We start from the raw sequence: 18,579 nt of genomic DNA on the forward strand, positions 1-18,579 counted from the left end.
AGCAGACAGAATGACCACCTTCACAAATACGATTACATACACGCCCTAAGATAGAAATAAAGCCGCAATGCCATATGTAAACACATGTTCACCTGGATGTAGCCACAGATAAACATACACTCCCCTGACGGTCACTATAATTAGCTGCACACACACACACACACACACACACACACACACACACACACACACACACACACACGAGGAGGGGTATTTGCTTCAAGCTTCTTTGCCCTCCTGGGATCATATGAAATTACACTAACAACATTTAGACTTTATGATCTAGCACATGCCTTTACTAAACTAAACTAAAGTACACATACACTTAACAAGTATGTGTGAGTGTGTGTGTGTGTGTGTGATCCGAGAGACATGAGAGGCTACACTGATCCAAGTAGGAGTTGGAGTCTCCGAGGAAATGGTCCCTTGAGGAGGCCTTGACGGTGCTGAGGCTAACACACACACACACACCCACACATACACGCACACACACACACACACACACAGCTGCTGTAGCTGATGCAGCTCCCTGGAGGAACAAAGCACCTGGGTGTGCAAACACACACACACACACACACAAACACTAGCAAGTCCATTCAAACAGAATAACGGGTACAAATACCAACTTGCACACACAGAGTATATGCTCTGAAAATATGCTCACACACACAAACACACACCCAATCTTGACAACACAGTAAGAAGGAGGGGGTGGGGCTACTTGTTACTAGGCAGGACAGCGAAGCTTCAAGGGATGATGGCTTTCTAGTGAGGAGTCTGAGCAAATACTGGAACATCAGCCTCTATAGTGTGTGTGTGTGTGTGTTTGTGTGTGTTTGTGTGTGAGTGAGTGAGCGAGTGAGTGAGTGAGTGAGTGAGTGAGTGAGTGAGTGAGTGAGTGAGTGAGTGAGTGAGAGAGGGAGAGAGAGAATAATTGGCTGGTAGTGGGCATCTGTGAGAGCAGGAAACATTTAGAGGGAAGTGAAGAGGAAAGCCTCCTTTACATGAACTCAACCAACAAACAGGATGTGTGTGTGTGTGTGTGTGTGTGTGTGTGTGTGTGTGTGTGTGTGTGTGTGTGTGTGTGTGTATTTCAGATGTGCGGATCAGTGGATTAGCTGGTGTGACACACACACACACACACACACACACACACACACGTGTTCTGCTCATGCCCCATCTGCATTGCAAAAGTACACATTTTCAAGCATGCGGTCATGGTCTGCTCCTCCTGGTCACAGTCTGTTGGCTCCCCTCTCTCACTCCGCTCCGCTCCACTCGGGGTTGTGGCTGGCCAGCTCTAGCAGGGCTGGAGCATCATTATTCTCGGCCCCCAGAGCCCTCAGGCACCGAGACACTGACCACCACGAGGACACAGTGCTCAGGTTTCACATACAGTCCTCCTCTCTTTGGACTGTGTCTGTGCGGTATGCCATGACAGCAGTCAACATACATGAAGACAGACAGACAGACAGACAGGCAGACAGACGGTGTGTGTGTGGTTGTTAAGATAGAGAGAAAGAGAGACGGTGAGAGTGAGAGAGAGAGAGAGAGGGAGAGAGAGAGAGAGAGATGGCTGCGCATGCTTATGTGTGCTTTATTTCCCAGACCAGTGGTACCAGTAGAGCAGTGGTGCTTAGTCAGTACACACACACATGAATTCCAGCGAGAGCCTTCTCATAGCGAACTGAGTGTCTGGGCGATGCTTTCTGATGATGCTTGGTAGTAATCAGCGGCCCTCTCTATAGTCAAATCACACACACACACACACACACACACACACACAGCGTGGTCCTGTGCCTCGGTGCGCTGCTGGTTTCGGCGCGGAGAGCGCTCCAAATCCCTCCCTCCGGGGGTTTTCATAAACACCAATTAGAGCCATATTTATAGTGATTTAATAATGCAGCCCAGGAACGCAGCCAGACGCTGGCAGCCTGTCATTCACAGTCCTCAATAACGGATCCAGCTCGCTCGCTCGCTCTCCACACACACACACACAGCGCTGGGCTCTCCTCACACCCAATCTCCAATGACACTCCAGAGTTCGATACCGCCACCTAATGGCCACTTTAGTGTACTGCAGCAATCTGCTTTTGTAGGTGGATATAAAATGTTTGTGATGTAATGCAGGCACCAATAATATATCACAGGCTGATGGGAGAGAAATGGGGTGGTGTGTATGTTGTGTATGTCATCCAGCAACACAATGGAATAATTGATATCACCCCTTGGTGTCAATATTCATCGCCATTTAACACTATACCCTGTTAGTCAAAAACCGACACAGTGCAATAACAAGTGATCCTGCAATCCTGGTAATGTTCGAGACTTGATTCTCTGTATTATAAGTTTGAAGATATTATGCACATGGACACTTGAACTGAAGACAAAGGATTCAGAGACAATGGCAGACAGAAAAAGACGGCACAGAGGCCTAAGGAATGCGTGTGTGTGTGTGTGTGTGTGTGTGTGTGTGTGTGTGTGTGTGTATGTGTGTGTGTGTGTGTGTGTGTGTATGTATGTGTGTGTGTGTGTGTGTGTGTGTATGATGGATGGGATATGCATACAAACTACGTGTTCATGAATGAGAGTGAGTGTCAGGCAACACAGAGACCAGATTTTGCAATACTGCAGTGCTGGAGGTGTGTGTGTGTGTGTGTGTGTGTGTGTGTGTGTTGGTTTGCAAGAGGGTTCCTCTACTGTACATTGCTGAGGTTGATTTGGGGTAAAGGGGGTGGGGGGCTGGGGAGAGGCAATGTTATGAATGCAGGATATTACCATATTTCTCCCCTCGCGCTCGCTCATACATGCCCTTCCCCCTCTCTCCATCTCAGAGCCCTAAAGCTCCTCTGCCCTCCCCCCATCAGCGGAGCCTGTTGCTGGGCATGTGAGCAGCTCACGGCCCCTGACGGATCCCGCTGCTCCTCCAGAGGCTTGTGTGCGATTGATCACAGGTTACCAGAGCAGGAACTAGAGCTACTAGACAGATCGACCTAAACACACACTCAAGTGTTGCTAGGCAGATCACAGACCAATTAAGACCTTTACGCAAGGTACTGACAGAGAGAGTGGTGGTTGTTGTTGTGTGTGTGTGTGTGTGTGTGTGTGTGTGTGTGTGTGTGTAAAAATATACTGCTAACTATTTACCAGGCCTTTGATCTCTGTGAGTACAGTATTAAACTCATTCCCTTTGGAATGAGCCCCTCGAGCCACCAAGGGTGTAGTTTTTAATTAACACCTGTAAATAAATGATGAAAAGCACTGTGCACTGCAGTTATTATCTAAAACAGTCCAGGCATGCAGCTCAGCCGGTGTCGGTGGATCTGATTGTTTATCCCTCTCAAACAGACACAAAAACAGCTGCTAAAAACAAGTGTGTCCACATCTACACTGGCTTAGAGATGGCATACCGGTAATTAGATTAGATTAGACTGAACTTTATTGTAATTGTGCAGAGTACAAGTACAGAGACAACGAATGCGCTATAATATATAGAATAATATGCTCCTACTTGTGAGAGTGTGGATTTTATCATTCCCTTGGGTACATTTATTGGCCTGTCTCACATATTCAAGCACGTTTCTTCACTTTGTTACCCGAGACGCTCATAGAAATGCATAAATCCTCAAACAAATCAATATACCGGTACTGTGTCTAACTGTACATTTGTAGCTGGTTTGGCGAAAGAGCCCACCATAACTGGGTCACTGAATAATAAGGCTTTTAAAAGTGTGTTTTTTAAAAATGAACAGAAGGCATTGTTTCCAATTGGAAGACTGTGTTTAAACAAGTCTTAATGGCTGTGCAACATTTACAGGGGTTTTAATACATTTCACCACCCAAAGTGTAAGAGTGTCTACAGTGCTCAAGACATTATTATTTTGTAATTGACCTTGTTATTAAAAGTTACTCTATTGTGTACTTTATTTATTCACATTTCAATACTTTATCAAAATGTGAATAAATACCTTACAAATTTAAAAAGTATATTGTTTAATAAAATAATTAGGTATAAAACACTTTTCAACCATTTGTTCACTGTAATCTACTATGTCTTGGTTTAAATTAGTATTTTACCTGGTTGCACCACCTGACGATGTGCAATGTCATGTCACTGATGAGTGTTTGCTCATATGCCTCCGTGTGCCTGTCCAAGTAAAACTAGAGTCTCTCATGACATCAAAGTGACCATGAGTGAGTGGCTAACAAGCAGTCTGGACACTGTAAAATGGGAGCGCTTTCCTTCTGTGTGTGTATGTGCAATAATGTGTATGTGTATGTGTCAGCATGTGCAAAATTGTGTGTTTGTGTGTGTGTGTGTGTGTGTGTGTGTGTGTGTGTGTGTGTGTGTGTGTGTGTGTGTGTGTGTGTGTGTGTGTGTGTGTGGTATGGACTAAGGAAAAACTGAATGAACCGTAACATATTACACGGTTGACAGGGTTGACATGCTTCTTCCCCATCAGATGTTATGCACATTGGCCTACACGCAGTCCTGTGTGTCCATTCATAGAAATGAACACAACAAACACAAGCAATGCTACTCCCCAGGGACATTACTCGAGTCTGGTATACAAGTCTGCATAAAACGAGACAGATTATACACACACACACACACAAGAAAACAAACCCACACACAGAGAATGACATTCACAATCACACTCATAAAAACGTCCCTATTCAATACAGTAAACACACACGCACACACACACACACCTCCATCCAGTGTCTGTCTCAATTAACATGTCCTAGTTTTTTCCATGCATGACTGTGGGCATGTCTTTGTGTTGCTCAGCTTCAGAATAATTTCATGGCACTAATCCAGAGCAGAGCATTTCCATCCAATTCAACACAACACAACACAACACAACACAACACAACACAACACAACACAACACAACACAACACAACACAACCTTGGGTTAATCTTGTGTGTGGGTTCCCAGACACCCCATTCATACACCCCCCTTGTCATTCTTGAGAAATAGCCTCACATTCGCCTTGGAATTCAAATATCACTATTTTGCCTTCAACTGGCCCCCCATTCAAACCTCACCGGCTGCAATATGTGCATCAGTGTGCGTGTTTACAACAAAGTCCACAGGGGATGTCTTTAAGTGTGTGTGTGTGTATGTGTGTGTGTGTGTGTGTGTGTGTGTGTGTGTGTGCGGGATGGGCATCTGCTTCTACTCTTACTGAGCTTCCTAAAGACCAGAGGTCTTACACCACTGTACTACTATTCTACACCACCAGTAGTGATGCAATCTCTCTCTTGCAAGCGTGTGTACTCGTGCACGCACGCACGCACGCGCACGCGCACACGCACACGCACAAGCACACACACACACACACACACACACAGAGAGAGAGAGAAATATAGAAAAAGTAATAACTTATTAAATAAGGGAGACGAAAATCTTATTATAGAGGCAAAGTGTGACAGATACACACAAAGACACACACACACACACACACACACACACACACACACACACACACACACACACACACACACACACACACACACACACACACAATAAACACACAAATGTCACATCTCACATCACCCAATCGCAGCCTCCCCCCCCACAACCATAACACTGATTTATGTGAGGACATTTGCACACACATGAGAGGAACACACTAATGATGCCAAGTCCCAAGGAGGTGTGTTTGTGTGTGTGAGCATGCGTGCTATCCGTCTCCTACATCTCACACCCCATCCCCCATCTCCCACTCCGTTGCCATGGAAACTCCCTCTGGCAGAAGCCAGTTGATTGGCAGCGGTGGAGTCGCCATGGCGATGCCCACTGGTCTGGCACCATTTTCCCCTACTCTGTGTGTGTGTGTGCGTTTGTGATTGTGTGTGTGTGTTTGTAAGTACAAGAAAGTGACAGTACTTATACACAAACACTTCAAAACGATATACAGGCAGTCCACCTCTCCGGTTTTCACATTCTCACACACAAAACATATGCACTGGTATGCTAATGATAACACAACACAAAACAAACAAACACACACACACACACACACACACACAGAATGAATGAATTCAGCATGCCTGACTGGTTAGAGTCAGAGGGCCCCTTCATCAGAAACAGGGGCAACAATTGGTGTGTGTGTGTGTGTGTGTGTGTGTGTGTGTGTGTGTGTGTGTGTGTGTGTGTGTGTGTGTGTGTGTGTGTGTGTGTGTGTGGTGTCTTTGTGCGTACCCATAAATTAACTGCCAATCTAGTATCGTAAGTAACCACCGTCACTGGGCCAATCTATAAAGGTCATCTTGACCATCCACATAACTGAGGCAAAACAGTTCAACTCCTACTGGTCGTCACTACTACACACTGGCAATTCGTGAACATACAGCGCCACCCTGAGTGGCTTTGGCGTAGAGCCTCAAGAGTCCCTGCGGAGCTCTCGTAGTGAGTGTCACGTCTCGGACCGGACTTCACGCCAGTAGAAAAGTTCAGTAGAAAAGATCACTGTACTCAACTGATGCACTGATGTGCTCTGATATGAATCCAAATGCAAGCGTTCCTAAATAGTCAACATTTCCATATCTGTGATGCATGATCTCAAAACTCTCTTGTGACTTCTTTGCATGGGTATTCCCTCAGTCAGAGAGAAAGAGAGGGAGAGAGAGTGAGACAGAGAAAGAGAGGGAGAGAGAGAGAGGGAAAGAGAGGGGCTGAGAGAGACAGAGAGGGGGAGATAGAAAGAGAAAAAGAGGGGGAGAGAGAGGAAAAGAGAGAAAGCAGAAGCACTTCTGAAACTCAAACTATTTAACCTTGTTCTCCAAGCTGGCTGCTTTCCTGAGATCTGGAATAGGGGGCTTATATCCCAATATTTAAGAGTGGAGATAAATTCGACCCCAATAACTACCGAGGCATCTGTGTGAACAGTAACCTGGGGAAGGTTTTCTGCTGTATTCTAAACGCCCGTATACAGGCCTTCTTTATCAAGCACAATGTCTTGAGTAAAGGTCAGATTGGATTCTTGCCAAAACATAGAACCACTGAGCCTATTTACACTCTACACACCCTAATCAACACCCATGTTTTACAAGGAAAACAAAAGAAAATCTTTGCATGCTTTGTAGACTTTAAGAAAGCATTCGACTAAATTTGGCAAAATGGATTATTTTACAAAATTGTGCAAAGTGGTGTAGGGGGCAAAACTTATGATTTATCAAATCTATTTATATGGACAATAAAAATGCTCTAAAAATTGACAACAGCAGAACAGAATTCTTCACTCAGGGGCGTGGGGTGAGACAGGGCTGTAGCTTGAGTCCAACTCTGTTCAATATCTACATCAATGAGTTAGCGGTGGTATTGGAACAATCTACAGCACCTGGACTCACCCTAAACAATACAGAAGTTAAATTTCTGCTTTTTGCAGATGACCTGGTGCTGCTCTCACCCCCAGAACAAGGACTACAGCAGCACCTAGATCTGCTAGAGCAATTCTGTCAGAACTGGGCCCTGACAGTCAATTTGGACAAAACAAAGATTGTAATATTCCAAAAGAAAGCAAGATCTCAGGCAGGCAGACACCTTTTCACTCTAGGAAACACCGCTCTAGAGCATTTTTTATCTTATGATTATCTAGGCCTGAAACTCAGTGCCTCAGGAAGCTTTGACCTTGCAGTGAATGTGCTAAAAGATAAAGCTCATAGAGCTCTCTATGCCATCAAAAGAAATGTCCATAAAATACAAATCCCAATTAAAATCTGGTGCAAAATATTCGATAGTGTAATAAGGCCAATTGCTAGACTACACTAGATGGGACAAACATCCCACTGAATCCCTGCATGCAGAATTTATTAGAAACATGCTTAGAGTCCAAAGGAAAACACCAACAAATGCATGCAGGGCAGCATTAGGCAGATTCCCATTGGCATTAAATATACAAAAAAGATCTTTAAAATTCTGGAACCACCTAAATTCTAGTGACAAAAACACCATACAGTTTCAAGCATACAAAACCCAAGAGGTCAGCCCTAAAACCAGTCCCCTTTGCCAGTTGGTTCTGAAGTTAACTAATACTCTAACCCAGGGGTTCCCAAACTTTTCAACCCGCGACCCCCAAAATAACCGTGCCAGAGACTGGCGTCCCCACTATCCCTGGATGTGACTCAAAAAATAAAATAAAATGTGCGCACCGGCCATACGCACTAGGCTTATCCAAACACGGGCTTAACGACAACACAAAAGAACAGAGCAGCCTGTTATGATTTTACATATATAAATTTACTATATGATAAAAGCAGAATACCTTAGTCAAAAAATAATATTCATGTAACATGAGTGCACATTATTGCTGTCGTGCAAACTTAACTTTGAAACATTACTTTAATTTCCATTTTAACAGAAGAATATCTCAGTCAGGGTAATATCCACAAACTGTTGTAAACACATTGTTGCTGCGCAAATTTACATTTTGCCAACTATGTTTCAGCGTTAATCTCATCTAATGAGATGGATGCGCGGTATGCGCGGAACACAGCAAGTCCATTCTTGGTTTAATTGTGGAGACGGCCACACGGAGATCATCCTCCACATTTAGACGCGATCTGTATTTGTTTTTAATATATATCAGTGCAGAGAAAGTCTTACAGTCACACAGGTATGTGGAGCCAAACGGCGTCAGTATGTCCATCGCGGCCTTGAATAGCTGTAGATATTCCCTCTCGACTGAAATCCAGAACTCAGCAAGTGTCTTGGAATTAAAATATGTCTTTAAAGTGCGGTCAAGTGACAGCTCTTTTATTTTCCCCAAATGTATTTGATTTATGGAAATTATTTCGCGACCCACCCCTCGGCGTCCCGCAACCCCCCAGGGGGTCCCGACGCCCACTTTGGGAACCCATGCTCTAACCCATCGATCTCAGACCAGCACTGCTTTTCAAAATCAGATCAAAGTAAAACAAATTATGAATCAAAGTAAGAATAAATATCTGGAACATTGGGATGATCAAACAAAATCACAATCCAAATTAAAATGTTACTTGTTACTAAAACGAGATTATGAATTGGCAGAGTACCTCTCCACCGTCAGAAAAACAAAGCAGAGACAGATTCTTACCAAGTACAGGCTAAGTGACCACAGCCTTGCCATAGAGAAAGGCCGGTACAAAAAAGCATGGCTTCCCAAAGAGCAGCGGCTCTGTGGTCACTGTGCGACTGGTGAGGTTTCTCCTATACTGTCCAAAGTTTGAACAGATTAGAAAAGGATATTTTTTACAATTCTCAAATAAAATTCCAAATTTTAGCTCCCTTAAAGACTGTGATAAATTGGCCCACCTGCTAGGAGAAGGACTGACTGCTCCGCTTATTATAATGTGTATGCTGCCCGTGTGTGTGTGTGTGTGTGTGTGTGTGTGTGTGTGTGTGTGTGTGTGTGTGTGTGTGGAAAAAGAGAGAGAAATTGAGGGTAGAGGTCTGCACTCCCGCGGTAGACCCGCAGGACCCGCGGGTCCCGACGCAAAACAGTGCGGCGCGGGACAACTTTTGAAAGCTCTTTGCGGGAGCGGGCGGGATGAGAGAGGTGCGTTCGCGGGTGCGGGACAAACCGATGATTCATGCACTCCCGCAAATTAAATATGGAAATGATTAAAGTACTGTTCATAACTATACTTCAGCTGGATGTTCTGTTAGGCAGCATTAAAAAACGGGGTTTAAGCATAACTGACGGATAGCAGGCCTAGGCTATAGCCTGCCGTTTACGTGGGTTCAATTTGTTCCTGCGGCTCAGTGTCAAAACTCAAAAACTAAAAATGACACATTACCGCGGGAGCGGGCGGGAGCGGGACAGAATATTGCAGGAGCGGGCGGGAGCGGGACAGAAGAATCAGTCCCGCGCAGACCTCTAATTGAGGGTATACACGCAATTTTTCATGTTACATGTTACGGTTTCCCTTAATGCTGTCAATGTTCTAATTGTTATGCTGTTTTAATTGTGCTTTGGCAACACTGTACATACTTACAGTCATGCTAATAAAGCAACCTTGAATTGAATTTAAGAGAGGGGGAGAGAGAGAGAGAGAGAGAGAGAGAGAGAGAGAGAGAGAGAGAGAGAGAGAGAGAGAGCGAGAGAGATAGAGTGTGCAGATGATCTCTCATCTCCAGGAGGCTTGGCCATGTACGGTGTCAGAGGCTGAAAGAGAGGGGGAGAGTACAGCAGCGCCTTTCACCTTCATGGACTTAACGAGCCAATTAGAGCGAGGGGAGCATGAGGGGAGAGCGGAGGAGAGGAAGATGAGAGCGGGGGAGAGGAAGATGAGAAAGAGGAGAGCGGGGGAGAGGAAGATGAGGAGCAGAGGAGAGAAGAACACATGGGGGGTTGCATACTTTTAAACCAGCTCTCTGTCTCTCTCTCTCTCTCTCTCCCTCCCTCTCTCTAGCTCTCTTTCTTTTCTCATCTCTCCCTAATCCCTCTCTCTCTCTCTCTCTCTCTCTCTATTGCTTTTTCACACTGCACTGGCCCTCCACTCTCTTCTTTTTTCTCCTTCTCTCTTTTTCTGGGAGACAGCTACTCAATGCAGACATGAGGGAATCAATGCAGACATGAGGGAATCAATGCAGACATGAGGGAATCAATGCAGACATGAGGGAATCAATGCAGACATGAGGGAATCAATGCAGACATGAGGGAATCAATGCAGACATGAGGGAATCAATGCAGACATGAGGGAATCAATGCAGACATGAGGGAATCAATGCAGACATGAGGGAATCAATGCAGACATGAGGGAATCGATGAGGGAGATTAGAGATGCTGTTTGGGCCTCTTTTCCCTTGGCAGTCTCTTGCACTCCTCTCTCTCTCTCCCTACTTCCCGAAACAAAGCCTGGGCCTGTCTCCTTAAGAGAGAACCCTGCGGACGTGATTAGAGCATGTTCTGGAAGGCATCCTCACCAGTTCCGGCCCAAATTAAGGTTATGGGCCAGAGTACGCTAGTTTTTGCTGCTGTTGTTGTTGTATTTGTTGTTGTTTTGGCAGTGCCCATGGCCCTATCTTCAGCGAGTTTCTTTCAACTGCTTGCTGTTGCTTGGTTACCAAAATAATTTAGCAACATTTACCAGACATTAATGTTTATGCTAACATGCTAGCAAACTGAAATTGTAGCAAATGTTTAGTCCTCAACATATTAAAGATATGACATACGTCCACTAGAGGCACTCAATAGACACTATATTAGAACAGAAGCTGTTGTATGTTGTTCTTCTGGGGTTCTTTTTGGTTGTGGTGGTCTTTTTATATTAAGCCATATGGTATGACTCCGAAGGAGTGTTGGGGTGTTGCAAGGCACTGAGGAGTTCTGTAAAGTTTCTGTAAGGCTTTAGAAGAGTTCTGAACTTTCAAAACTGTTACTGTGGGAAGATGGAATTGGTTCTAAAAGGCTTGAAGATGGGAAAGTCTTTCTACTTACCAGAATTTTTGCCAGGACACCATCATCACTAGACTCCATGGTGACCACAGCTTTGTCCGTCTCAATCTCACACAAAGCATCGCCGGCTGCCACTGCCTCACCTGTACACACACACACACACACACACACACGTTAGATAAAAGATAGCAAAATATGCAAAACAAATATCTGCATAAAAACTCACTAAGATTTTCTGTTTATGTCATTAATTTATGTAATTGTAAAATGTAACGAGATTAGTTTACTCTGCAAAAGGCAAAAGACCAAGGACGAGATTAGCTTACAAACCCAAAAGGCAAAAGACCAAGGACGTTTTAAGTCATGAAGTCACAAAACCACCTAACAGAGACTCGGCTAGGCCACATTCCTTCAGTGGTGCAGCGGAGACCACAGATGACCAGAGACCTGAGACAGAGGCCACACTATGTGACCTGCCAGGGACCTCAGGGAGAGAGAGAGAGAGAGAGAGAGAGAGAGAGAGAGAGAGGAGAGAGAGAGCGAGAGAGAGAGCGAGAGTATTTTCTACAGTATAGCACTGATGAAGCTATTACTGTCCTCTTAGTAACATTACCATTTATCCTTTTATTTTACCTGTTTTTCCGTTCATTATTTAATTTTATCTTTATAACAATATTAATGTAAAGTTGATTATTAACATGTCATACCTGTAGCTTTGGCAACAATGACTTTATTCATTCATACCAATAAAGCACAATTTGATTTGATTTGATTTGATTTGAGAGAGAGAGATATTTCACCGTCTGGATAGTAATATAGAGCCGATAGGGTTTGTAGAGGATGAAGGGTGTATTTAGTTGATTAATGTTTACATAGGCAAGCAGAGACAGGGGGTGGGCCATTTTAATAACGCTTGTATAAGTAAGTATATATACTCTTTTGATCCTGTGAGGGAAAATTTGGTCTCTGCATTTATCCCAATCCGTGAATTAGTGAAACACACACAGCACACAGTGTACACACAGTGAGGTGAAGCACAGACTAATCCCGGCGCAGTTAGCTGCCTGCATCAACAGCGGCGCTCGGGGAGCAGTGAGGGGTAAGGTGCCTTGCTCAAGGGCACTTCAGCCGTGCCTACTGGTCGAGGTTCGAACCGGCAACCCTCCGGTTACAGGTCCGAAGTGCTAACCAGGCCACGGCTGCCCCATGTATGAGTTTCTCTCTTATTTCTTAAGTCTCAATGCTAATAATTACTATATCCAAATAAACTACTATACTCTAGAAAAATACCCACAAATGCACACACACACACACACACAAACAGACACACAAACACACACACACACACACACACAAAGCAGACAGCTTAATGACAAAACTCTTATCATACCCTGAGCAGCAGCGCCCCCTTGCTGTGCTTTGTATGAACTACACTTTTATTTTTTGTGTGTTGCCTGCGGCAGTCACTGGCACCCTGTAGAGAGCTGGGAGAGGTAGAGAGAGTTGAGACTCTGCAGGACACTAATGCAAGCGCTGGGCAAAGGGAGAAGCACAAACAAATGGGTGTGCACGCCACGGACCGCGTATCACCGTGGGGGAGAACAGGCTCTCAAACACGGGGACATATGGAGCCACAAAACGCTCAAGTTGCTGATCCGTAGACACAGCAGGGGAACAACACCAGAGGTACAAACACCCCACGTTACCAGGGTCTCACTGTGGGGGCTGCAGCTAGTTCCAGCACAGAGGGGAAAGCCAGCTGCAGCAAGCCCCAAACAGGGGAGGAGGGGAGGACTCCAAGCCCCCAAGCAAGCACACGTCTCACAAAGGGTGGGATACATATGTGCCATAAATTATCATCCACGTGTGTATTTATCCATCCATATTGTCCATATACCAGAGCCGGACAGTAATGGAGTACATTTACTTGAGTACAGTACTTGAGTACAATTTTGAGGGATCTGTACTTTACTCGAGTATCATTTTTGGGGAGTACTCATGACTTTACTCAAGTACATTTGAGAGGCAAATATTGTACTCTTTACTCCACTACATTTCTATCCATAACCGTGAGTACCCGTTACTACTTCTAAAAAAAAAGGAAAAAAGAAAAATCTCGAAAAACCCTCAATTTGTTGTTTCCCTCTCAAACGTGATTGGATTGTGCAGGCGCCACTGATTGGGACAGCCTATCAGCAATCACCTTCAGTTTTCTGCCAAAGTCAACTCCATGGTCAGATTTAGATAAGAGACGAAACCATGGACGAAACAATGGATGAAGACGCAGCAGGTCCATCCCGGGAATGTGCCAACCTGTGGTCCCACCTCGCCAGACTATTTACATTTTCTGAACAAGTTAATGATAGTTTTCGCTTCAAGTGTTTCAATTACAAAATAGTATTTTCTATTTGAAATACGTATTTTAAATACATGTATGAGAAATACTGCCCATCCCTGGCAACATGGTAAAAAGATGAAAATGACTTGATTTTACTTCCAATTCATTTTACATTCTCCAAGGTATTAACATTAAACATTTTCATAACTCCATGTAGGACGTTTCTGTACATAAATGTAAGCACTGTGGCAGTAGTAATGCAATATTTAGAAAATGTAGGCTACTCTTGTACTCTTGATACTCAAGTACTTTTAAAAACAAGTACTTCAGTACTTTTACTTAAGTAGACATCTGACTGTTGTACTTTTACTTGTACTTGAGTAAAATTTAGCAAAGGGTATCTGTACTTTTACTCAAGTAATGAAGCTGTGTACTCTGTCCGCCTCTGCCATATACACACACAAACTCCTAACCCACGGAGGCCTGGGCCGCCTGATGGCGTGGGCCCAGCTGGTGATTTCCCAGGGGGGCAGGCCGGCTGAGAGCCACCCCAACTCTGCTTCTTTAATAACATCCAGCAGCCAGGACCCTGCCTCCACCTCCACCTCCACCTCCACCTCCACCAGGGGACTGAGACCAGAGCCACAGCGGAGAGGCAAAGCAGGCCAGAGGTCAGTCTGTAATCTGTCCCTATGTTATAAGAATGGCAATGCATCTGTGTGAGTGATCGCTCAATCATCCTTGGTATTTTATTGGTTAAAGCATGGGGGGTTCGATAGTGTGTGTGTGTGTGTGTGTGTGTGGGGGGGGGGAGTTTATAGAGGCAGCGTGCCAATCATTCAGGGATGCAAACAGGTAAGGGGTAAAAAAAAGGGGTAAAAAAAAACCACGGCACCCACGGGGACCCAGGTTTAGGTCATTTCCGAAATCTGAAAAGTGGCCATATTTTTATATTAGAAAAATGTCATGTTTATTTATGATTGTGTATTAGTTTGTGTTTGACTGGGTGTGTGCATTCTAATATCTGCTACAATGAAAGTGTTTCAATGTGTGTGTGTCCGTGTGTGTAGGTAAGGGGTTGCTAGATTAAATCACAGCAGGCTGCAGATCCATGTTGTGACCCTGAGGTCATCATCCCCTAATCCCTTTCCCCCAAAATGAAAACCTTCAAACATCCTCCACCTTCCTCCTTCCCCTCCCCCATCCCACCCCCACCTCCCCTTCCCTCCAAACCAATCAGGAAGTCTTTGTATGTCCAAATACACAACCCCAACCCTCTCACCCCCCACCCCCCTCTCTCTTAACCCCTCCTTCTGTATCTTCCCTGGGTGGAGTGCACTGGACAAGGCACACTGAAAATTGGCCTACAAAACTGCACCAGGTCCCAAAATTCATATCTGCAATACATCCAATTGAGTTTTTGATCAAATTGATGTTGGTGAGAAGAGTGAGGAGTGTAAGATGTCTGCATAGTACAATACACTCACCTATGCAATAGCGATCAATCATGATCTGACCAAATCACTCCATGATTTTCAGAACCATATACTCACACCATATCTTCAACTCAGTGTTTCATTACTGCAGTAAGGCTCATCTCTCATCTCATGCATATCATGAAATCTCATGCATACATTAACACATTTCTCTCTTTCTCTCTCGACAGTCTGTGTGTGTGTGTGTGTGTGTGTGTGTGTGTGTGTGTGTGTTTGCCTCGCTATGTGCATCAAATAAACCACAGTGGGGATCTGAGGCCTTGTGCCTCTATTCAAAGCGTGGCTCAGTTTATGTCCCCCCCCCACACACACACACACAGAGGCCACTAATCAGCAGAATGAACACTTCATCACACAGAGGATCTAGCACTCACGAGAGAGAGAGGGACAGGCAGAGAGAGAAAAAGAAAGAGAGAGGGTACTAATAAGAGAAAGAGATAATCTGGCTAACAAGCAGCTTCATCCACTTCATCAGTCTTGCTGTTTTTCTGACACATGCTCCGACAGACGGAGGGTAGATAACCACCATCATACCGGCAGCACCAACTCCTATAAATAACTACTGGGTGTCTGGCTGGGAGAAGAGAGTGCCTGCTGGGCCAACGTTAGCAAGGTACGATGCTGAGCTTCCTGCCTGGAGGCTTACCTTCCTGCTTGAGCCATTTGACGATGTTGCCCTCCTCCATGGTGGGCGACAGGGCAGGCATCTGCACCTTCAGTGGGGGGAGACCTGCAGGTGGACAGAGGTAACACAGCGGTCAAGTAGAGTTGATATGATACATACTGTACAGTCCCACCAAACAGGCTCCTGAGGCGACTTCCATACAACATTAGTTCACCAACAGCAAGTCGGGGAGAAGGGATATGAAGAAAGGATCTGCATTTCAATGTGAAGGAAAATTAAACAGATGTACAGATACAGATACAGAGGATGACTATAGGACAAGGGGTACACAGTGGTTAACAGGACAGGTGAAAAAGGACAGATCTAAGCTACCGGTATGTTGATCAAATACAAATGATGTTAGGATAGGTTAAGGTCACATTGTAGGGCAAGCGCTGACTTACAGGCGGGTTTCAGTGATGTCACTATCTGTGGCTAATTGGTAAATTACAGTGGAAGAAGTGTGGTCTGCACACTGCAATTGCTCCAAAAATATGAACTTTATTACTTTAAAAACATAGCAACGTTTCGATCATCCTGGATCTTCGTCAGGCATGTGGGTAACAGGAAGAGTGTGGCCTATATCACATATATATATATATATATGTATATGTATATATGTGTATATGTGTATATGTGTATATGTACAGTATATATATATATTTATATATATATTTGTCTTTGCCATGCACATTATGACTTTGCACATAGGCCTATGCATATTGATACAATATTTGATTGATGCAGCTTTTTTCTTTATTATTGACACATAGGCCGAGCTGGTGCTGAATATATGGTCATGTGATATAGGCTACACTCTTCCTGTTACCCACATGCCTGACGAAGATCCAGGGTGATCGAAACGTTGATATGTTTTTAAAGTAATAAAGTTCATATTTTTGGAGCAATTGCAGTGTGCAGACCACACTTCTTCCACTGTCTGACAATATTGTCTGGCACCTGCAGAAAACTTTGCTTTGGATGTGCGCACCCACTCTCCAACACGTAATTGGTAAATTACACCTGTCCTCTAAATCAGGAGACATAGAGACAATTGGGTTTTGAGGCCTACTGGAGGAGCATGGCCAAAGTTATCCCCTTTCGTTTGTAGCCACATGAACTGTGGCATTAGCACAACCTTCTGCGTTGGATTGCTTTTGGATTTTACACCACTTTCAAGAGAAATAAAAACTTGAACTTAAAAGCCAAAACAGCTTGGGCTGGTCCAGCTACACAGAGGAGTACCGGGCAGGGAGTGCCAGCACATCACAGGTACTGTATGTTGACCGCTCTCTGACGCTCATGCCAAGCTGACACACACACATACATTCACACAGGGAGAGGTCCCACTACTAAGCTCTGCACCACACGTAGAGTTAGCGTGTCTTTCTGTGTTTGTGGAAGCCTTTAGTCGTAGTTACAACACCCTAGACAACGAAGAGCTTGTGCCAGGACCGCCTCATAACAATATGTAATATTTATTTATGTTATGTCAATGTTAGTCTATGCAAGTCTACATAGACATATAAATGACTTGTCCCTTGTGTTCCTTGTCCTTTGTGTAACTGATTTGGCTAAGCAAATACCTCATTTGTCAATAAACACTTTAAACTGAATTCAACTGAATGAGAGGCAGGGAGAAGGACTGCGGGGAGGTCCAGTATACAGACAAAGAGAGAAGAATGAGAGGGAGAATGGGGGAGAGAGAGAAAGAGAGAGAGAGATGAGAGAAGGTGAGGATGATGATCACAGAGGAATACGATGGATGAAGGCTCTGCATTCTCAGAGAGAGTGAGTGAGAGAGAGAGAGAGAGAACGTCTGTTTTAGCTCTCGCAAGTCATCAGAGGGGTTACAGTCTGTCAGCGTCTGGAGGACACGGTTTCCATGGAGACCACATGGGTCTGATTCATGACCGGATGCTTGAGACAAGACATTGATCACTCACCCCGCCCCTACTCTAACCACACACACACACAACGGCGTCAGGGGACCTCCGGACCACCATCACACAAACGGGCTCCTGCCATCAGGGTGTTGTCATGGTAATGGGACAGAGAGAAAAAGGCTTGAGTCCCCCAGTGTGAGGGCCATGGTTGCTTGTCAGTATTGAATGTGTGGTTGTGTGCACAGACTCTCTCTCTCTGTCTCTCTCTCTGTCTCTCTCTGTCTGTCTGTCTGTCTGTGTAGAAAGATAAACAGACAGAAGGAGAGAGGTCATTCACAATGCTCAAATGAACTTGCGCCCAACACCTATTCTTTCTCCAAGATGCGTGTGAGTGTGTGTGTGTGTGAGCGTGAGGAACTCAGATAACGCGTTCTGTAGTGTGCTGCAGTGTGCTCTGCGTATTTATGTATGAAATGGTTTGGTTGTGTGCACAAAAGAGCGAACATTACTGTGTGTGTGTGTGTGTGTGTGTGTGTGTGTGTGTGTGTGTGTGTAGGTTATTAAAGAGCTCCAACACAGTGATGAGCTGTGTTTAATTGTGTATGTCTTTCACTCTCTGCATCTGTGTGTGTGCGAGAGAAAGTGTGTGTGTATGCATGCATGTGTGTTGCATAGCAGAGAGCCCATCTCTCGAGGCCAGACACATGCCATGCGTTTCAGCTTTGCGTCATTGCACCGCGCACACACACACACACGGCAGTTTAATTAGGTAGTGGACCGCAGAGATGACACAAGTACACAAGTTAA

The 18,579-nt window shown here is 44.7% G+C and overlaps 1 protein-coding gene across 1 annotated transcript in view; it reads right to left on the reverse strand.

Annotated features, from left to right (window-relative positions):
* pdhx (pyruvate dehydrogenase complex component X) overlaps positions 1–18,579 on the reverse strand; it is a 52,924-nt gene that overhangs the window by 26,762 nt on the left and 7,583 nt on the right. Inside the window, exons 2-3 of the mRNA XM_076270458.1 lie at positions 15,869–15,952; positions 11,431–11,531 (exon numbers count right to left, since the gene is read on the reverse strand). Of these exons, the coding sequence (XP_076126573.1) occupies positions 11,431–11,531; positions 15,869–15,952 (185 nt within the window). The remainder of the gene's footprint in view (positions 1–11,430; positions 11,532–15,868; positions 15,953–18,579) is intronic.

The sequence above is a fragment of the Alosa pseudoharengus genome, unplaced genomic scaffold (genome assembly GCF_046254945.1).
Source record: "Alosa pseudoharengus isolate Yale_2024_CS ecotype anadromous, Long Island Sound unplaced genomic scaffold, YU_APseudo_1.1 YU_APseudo_1.1_scf_10, whole genome shotgun sequence".
NCBI classification, from domain to species: Eukaryota; Metazoa; Chordata; class Actinopteri; order Clupeiformes; family Clupeidae; genus Alosa; species Alosa pseudoharengus.